General features: G+C 37.2%; 1 protein-coding gene across 1 annotated transcript in view; it reads left to right on the forward strand.

Annotated features, from left to right (window-relative positions):
* The window catches only part of Rhoxf1 (Rhox homeobox family member 1), an 8315-nt gene extending 7016 nt beyond the window's left edge, over window positions 1-1299 (forward strand). Inside the window, exon 3 of the mRNA XM_021154066.1 lies at window positions 1075-1299. Within this exon, the coding sequence (XP_021009725.1) occupies window positions 1075-1194 (120 nt within the window). The 3' untranslated portion in view covers window positions 1195-1299. The remainder of the gene's footprint in view (window positions 1-1074) is intronic.
* The last annotated feature ends 6221 nt before the right edge of the window (window positions 1300-7520 follow it).

The raw sequence follows: 7520 nt of genomic DNA on the forward strand, positions 1-7520 counted from the left end.
TTTTTCCCCTGTGCCCATATCTTTGAAGCTCTTTCCCACTTTCTCCTCTATAAGTTTCAGTGTCTCTGGCTTTATGTGGAGATCCTTGATACACTTAGATTTGACCTTAGTACAAGGAGATAGGAATGGATCTATTCGCATTCTTCTACATGATAACCGCCAGTTGTGGCAGCACCATTTGTTGAAAATGCTGTCTTTTTTCCACTGGATGGTTTTAGCTCCCTTGTCAAAGCTCAACTGACCATAGGTATGTGGGTTCATTTCTGGGTCTTCAATTCTATTCCATTGATCTACCTGTTTGGCACTGTACCAGTACCATGCAGTTTTTTTTATCACAATTGAAATAGCCAATTTATGACCCCGTTCCCTGACAACATTGTCTTTTACTCTTTGTAAATCTGTACTCTTTCTTTGCCTTTTGAAGAAGATTGCACTTTGTATGCCTAGTGTGCCCTCTGTTCTCAGCAGGATTCTGGAGGTATAGCTAAGCTTCCCATTCAATAGAATAGATATTATTGAAGTGTTTAGATAAAACCATGGCCTATTGAAAAGGTTGGCACACAGCTGATCCTTGCTTTTGTGAACCAAATAGAAAATTCAGTGTTGGGCTGGCAAGATGACTCAGCAGGCAAGATCACTGACTGCTCTTCTGAAGGTCCTGAGTTCAAATCTCAGCAACCACATGGTGGCTCACAACGCCCCCCCCCAATGAGATCTGACGCCCTCTTCTGGTGCATCCAAAGACAGCTACAGTGTATTTATGTACAATAATAAATAAATCTTTGGGCTGAAGCGAGCAGGGACTGAGCAAGCGAAGCTGACAGGAGTGAGCGGGGCCGACTGGAGCGAGTGGGCTTGACCAGAGCAAGTAGAGGGAGGTCCTAAAAATTCAATTCCCAACAACCACATGAAGGCTCACAAACATCTATAAAGCTACAGTGTACTCACATACATAAAATAAATAAATAAATATTTAAAAGAAAAAAAAAAAGAAAATTCAGTGTTATGAGCCTTCTCTTGGCTGTGGGGGTGGTAGGCAGTGCTAACCCCAATCCTGTCATCCTCTGATTTTAGGTGTGGTTTACCAATCGGAGAGCGAAGCAGAGGAAGATTGAGAGACGTGAAATGCTGAGAAATATTCCGCCTGGTGCCGAAGACTTCATTTTCATAACCGATTTTGAAGAGCCTTCTTAATGTGCCATATTTGGTCGGTAGACAAATGGCAAATTGGCAACCTCTGTGCCCAATGCCAAGCTTAACTATTCAGCATGCATGTTAACAATAAAAGCATGAATTTCCAAGTTCTTTAATTTTATGTGCTTTCTGGGGGTTTGTAGGGCACAATGTATGCTATTCAGGATGTATGTTATTTAAGCAGAATCACAAGTTCTTATTTTATGGAGTGATGTTTCTAAGTCACTAGTATTGCTTGCACAGAGGAGTACTCTCTATGCATGGTAGTTGTGACACAGTGGGACACTTAAGCCTTCTTAATTTAGGCTCACATTATCCTTTGAGCAAGGGATTCAATAGTAACCCTGTTAGCAGGGAACTAAAGAGAAGGTAGGCACAGAAAGTATTTATGATGATGGTTATTTTCACTGGTGGTGTATACCAATTACTTTTCCATTTTAATGATAGTAATTTTTTCTCACATAATATATCCTGATAATGGTTTTCCTTCCCTCTGCTCCTCCGAGTCCTCCCCTCTCATCTGGATCCACCCCCTATTTGTCTCTCATTAGAAAACATACAGGTTGCCAGGTGGTGGTGGTGCATGGCTTTAATCCCACCACTTGGGAGGCTGGGTCAGGGAGATCTCTGTGAGTTTCAGGCCAGCCTGGTCTACAAAGTGAGTTCCAGGACAACCAGGGCTACACGGAGTAACTCTATCTCAAAAAAAAAAAAAAAAAAAAAAGGAATGAAAGAAAGGAGGGAGGCATGGAAGGAGGGAAGGAAAGAAGAAAAGCAGGCATACATGCTTCTAAGGGTAATAATAAAATGAAACATAATAAATATAACAAAACTAACACATTGGAATTAGACACAATGCTATGAGTCTGGGGTCATTCATTCACCATGATGATGAATAAATTTGAAGAAGGAGAAGCTTTATTAAATACTGGCAGAAGGTTCCCATGGTGCCAAGATTGCAACTGAGAGCGCTCCCAAGACGTAGCATCTAGTCATATCAATCCAAGGTTTATGGAGTGAAAAAAAATCACAAGATTGCATGCACTCTGTCCACATGTAGGCAGGGTCTAAATTTAACATAGATATCTTGCAGTTGTCCTAATCATTGATCAGAGTTAGCAAGTTTGATTACAAAAGCAGAAATAGAAGTTAGTTTTAAGACCTAATTATCTTGCTAGAACCGCAGATTTTATAAGATCAGTCAATAGTATTCAACATCTAGGGGTGGGGACGGGGAATTGGATTGTTAGGATACAACCTACACAAGTTAAGGGCTTGTATGCTAAAGGTGGGGGTTTTGGTTGGTTGGTTTTGGTCTCTCAAGCATTGTAAATCTAAACTTTAAATGTAGTATTATTACATTCTCCCCTTGAGTTGTATCCTGAGTTAAATCTTCAATAACATTGTGGTGGCTACCTATTATTTCTAAAGTCTTATTTCTAAAGTCTCAACCTTTTGGTGGAAGGGAACTCTCTACCAACCAAAATATTAGGTTTACTTTGAACCTACTATTCCAGCATTTTGTTGAGGATAAAGGGCTAAGTACTCTTTTATGTAACTGGTTCTCAGCTGAAATTAGGACTTTGTTGTAAGGTGCTCATGAAGTCTGAAATGCTAGCTAAAGGTCGAGGGTTGGGAGTTTCGGCAGTGGAGGGAAATTTGTCACTGACCCAGCTGAAGAGACACCAATCGTATCAGGTAGAGTGGTTCACTTCAGCTTTAGCAAGTCTAGGGCGCCTGTCATTTGAAGCAGTTTGTGGTCTGCAGCTGCCAACACAAGCTAAACCTTGGGAACGTAAAGGAAAAAACTTTTCATTTAAAACTTACCCCTCAGGAATAAGCAGTAGGTATAGACGCTTATGCTGTTGATTGATAGGGGTATTTATGTGGAGTCCATTTGACCTGTGATACGTGGCTCTAAGTTGTGTCTTTGTGTACCTTACATGGATATTTATAATTTACAAAAAGATAATATTTTAGTATATTAGTTTATTGTTGATTTTAATCTGTACAGAAATTCATATTGTAAAAAAAAAAAAAAAGCAGTAGACTCGTCCCTTTGAGTCATAGTAAAAGCTTGAGAGCCCAGAAGATAATCCTTAGTAAAAAAAAACATGAGCATTTCCTCTCTGAGGGCTGGCTACATACATATATATATATTGGCAGAAATGTTTATAACATAATAAAGGGCATCTTTAAGTTTCTATTTAAAAGACATCTAAACTTTTACATTTTAAGCTTCTGACTGTGATATTAGTCAGTGTTTTTATCAGAGTTAGATTAAAAGCTTCTCAGAATTGCACTGAATAATATGTTAAAATTATGAATTTAAATTAAAATCAGAAATGTTAGCATCATATTCTATCTTCTTAGAACCTTATAAATTTTATAAACCTCAAACCATTTTCTAGTCATTGCAAAGGACTTTTTTTAAAAAAAAACAAACAAAGGAACAGTAAAAAGTTACATTGACATCTGTTTATTTTTTTTTTTTCATCATGTCAGCAAAGTCTGTGAGTTTCTTTTTTTATCAGGAGACCTAATGGCTCTAGAAAAAAAAAACATGGCCTGATTTTCATATATGAAATGCATTGACCAGGTAGCTACTATTAAACTGATAAAGCTACAGTTAGCCATCAATACCATCAGACATCTGAGAAGGATAAATTTGAACAAGGAGTATAAACCAAATGGCCTCTGTATCAATTCAAATGACAGAGACCTATTGGCTCTCTGCGTGGTTACCCTAGGCTCATCCTTAACAGTCTCAGTATTCTCCATGGATGGAGTAGCTTCAGTCTTCATCAGTCACATAGGGTGACATTAACACTTCCATTGCCACATAGGACAGCATTGGCCTTTGGCTGCCAGGCCCAGAAGGTTCCTGAGGGTGAGAACTTGAGAGACTGTCCTACCTTGGCAAGGCAAAGAGGGACAGTTGGTTCTCTAGTATCCAATCTATCCACAGTTTAAGTGGGGTCCTGGTGGTGGGCAAGGTATGAGGCATTCTTTCCCCGTGGTTAACACTATCCAGGAGGAGTCACCTTCCTGAGAGGAGACCTGAGGGCCCCCATTAGGACCTAGTATTTTTCTCTATTCTGGAAAGCTTCATTAAATATTTTAAATGCCATATTCAATAGATCTCTAAAAATTTTCAGGGCAATCTAATAAATATACTTGATTTTAAATAAATTTTATTTGTTTTGAGTTACTTGTTTTAAGTTTAACCTTGAAAACATATATAGAAAGCCTAAAAAAACCTATTGTCCCTATAAATGATTTATATTTGTACTTAGCATGAGTACAAGTATGACTCTGAAATATTAAAAAATAATAATTTTTAAGCCCTAAACCAGGAAGTCACCTAGGCTAATTTTTTAACTATTTAAAGGGAATTTTCAGGCCTAGTCCTTTATTTGAAGTGAAAACTACAAAGAGGATTTCTCCATACGTAAAATGACAGCATCTCTAGTTTGCTAAAGGGACACTTAATGAATTTGAGGACATAAGGATTAACATTTTGGTTTAATCTATGCTATATGAAATGCAGGTGATACCCAGAAGAGCTGTTATGCAATTTCTTCTTTCAAAAGAACAATTACTAATCATAGTAAACAAACCCCATTTATATTATTTTAATTGAGGGATAAAATTATTAAAAGCTTTTATTTCTATCTTAAATTATTATACTATAGTAGTCCTTTACTGATGGTTCTGAGTTTTTGACTGCTCAGTTATTTTATCAAAGAACATCATCAAGGTAAAAGAAAGAACTGTCTATATTTTTTTTATTTATATGGCCTTTTAGTTTTTCATAAATGTATATAGGTGTAGCTTGAATATCTTATTCATTAAGCATATTTGTTTTAAATCTTATTTTTTATAAATCTTGCTTTTATGATGTCGCCCTTATTTTTTATTTGTAGGACTATAATTATAATAATTTATTTTAATCTAAAATATTTTGAACAGCTTTTGTCTTTCTTTAGTCAGTTTATATCATGTGGTTATCTTAACTAAGTAGCAAAGTTACATGGCTATTATTTTAAAAGCATCCATTTTTTTTCAACAAGAGTTGAATCCAAGTTTTGTGTGTGTGTGTGGGTGGGTGGGTGGGTGGGTGGGTGTGTGTATGGCAGTAAATTAATTTTTTGGTTGTTTGCCCTTTTTACCCTCTCATAAAATCAGGTGGTTCACTTATGGCCAGACAGGAAATTTTTAGTGCAGACTTTTAATCCCAGCACTGGGAGATAGAGGCAGGCTGCCAGCTCGGTCTGTAGAGTGAGTTCTAGGACAGCCAAAGCTTCACAGGAAAACTCTGTCTACCAAATCTCTACGCCCACGAGAATTGGATTCAATAGGTAGCAAGGCGCTCCTCCCTTGGAATTCCCATGTTGTCTGCTTTAAATGTACAAGTGTATGTGGTCACTACATCTTTATTTCTGACTGGTCTTAAGTGTATACGTTTACTGTGTGCTACATGTCGTGGTTATAAGACATTGGTTTATAATTTATGATGTAATTTAAAAATCTATAACATAAGTAACAGAAAGTTGGATTAAAAACAAATAACTCAGGATTAAAGCCATGCTGGGCAACAACACAGGACATGAGCTGACCAAGGAAACAGGCCTCTAAAGATATTTTAAATTGGGATAATATGTTTATTTAATTCCTGTCCTAAAAACTAGATTTGTAAAAGATAGGATTTAAAAATGTTTCTTTAATGAGGTATTAAAGCTACACCTCCATACATTCATATACAAGAACTTTTCTTGCTGGCCGTCAATATTGTTTAAATATTAAAAGAGAATTTGGATTTTTTTAACTGTTAAAAACTTGGTTTGTCTTCTAAAAATTGTAGTTATGCTCTATGATTTTACTCTTTTTTTTCTTTTTTCTTGGATATTTTCTTATTTGTTTATTTTTATGTTTTATTAGATATTTTCTTTATTTACATTTCAAATGTTATCCTCTTTCCTTGTTTCCCTCTGAAAATCCCCTATCCCTTATCCCCTCCCCCTCCCTCTGCTCCCCAACCTACCCACTCCTGCTTCCTGGCCCTGGCATTCCCCTGTACTGGGGCATGGAAACTTCACAGGACCAAGGACCTCTCCTCCCATTGACTGACTGACTAGACCATCCTCTGCTACATATACAGCTAGAGCCATGAGTCCCACCATGTGTTTTCTTTGGTTGGTGGTTTTGTCCTAGGGAGCTCTGGGGGTACTGGTTAGTTCATATTGATATTCCTCCTATGGGGCTGCAAGCTCCTTCAGCTCCTTGGGTCCTTTCTTTAGCTCCTTCATTGGGGACTCTGTCCTCAGACCTGTCAGCAAGCACTTGCTGGCATCCACAATAGTGTCTGGGTTTGGTAACTGTATATGGGATGAATCTCCATATGGAACAGTCTCTGGGTGGCCTTTCCTTCAGTCTATGCTCTACACTTTATCTCCATATTTGCTCCCGTGAGTATTTTATTCTCCTTCCAAGGACCAAAGCACCCACACTTTGGTCTTCCTTCCTCTTGAGCTTCATGTGGTCTGTGACTTGTATCCTGGTTATTTGGAGCTTTTGGGCTAATAGCCACTTATCAGTGAGTACATACCATGTGTGTTCTTTTGGGGTTGGGTTACCTCACTCAGGATGATGCCCTCCAGGTCCATCCATTTGCCTAGGAATTTCATAAATTCATTCATTTTAATAGCTGAGTAGTACTCTATTGTGTAAATGTACCACATTTTCTGTATCCATTCCTCTGTTGAGGGACATCTGGGTTCTTTCCAGCTCCTGGCTATTATAAATAGGCTGCTATGAACATAGTGGAGCATGTGTCCTATTTACCGGTTGGAACATCTTCTGGGTATATGCTCAGGAGTGGTATAACTGGATCCTCAGGTAGTACTATGTCCAATATTGTGAGGGACCGCCAAACTGATTTTATTCTGATATTGTGAAAGCAAATTTTAAAAATTATAGTTAAATATATAAAGTTATGTGGCATTTTAAATTTTAATAAATATTTTATTAAAATGTCTTTACTAATATATCATGGTTACAGTGACAGAGGAAATTTTAATGAAAATAACAATAATGATAATTGAAATTGTAATGACTTTAGAAATTATAGTGGACAACAGCAACCAAATTATGGACCAATGAAGGAGAGACAATTATAATGAAAGAAGCTCAGGCAATCACTATGATGACAATAATGGATCTAATGATAGAAAAATAGATACGATAACAGAAGGTTTTCATTTTTAAAAATGCAGCTATTGATTAATGTTATATGCTATCAATCAGATATACATTCCTGAGGGGTT

Source organism: Mus caroli, chromosome X, assembly GCF_900094665.2.
Source record: "Mus caroli chromosome X, CAROLI_EIJ_v1.1, whole genome shotgun sequence".
In the NCBI taxonomy this organism is placed as follows: domain Eukaryota; kingdom Metazoa; phylum Chordata; class Mammalia; order Rodentia; family Muridae; genus Mus; species Mus caroli.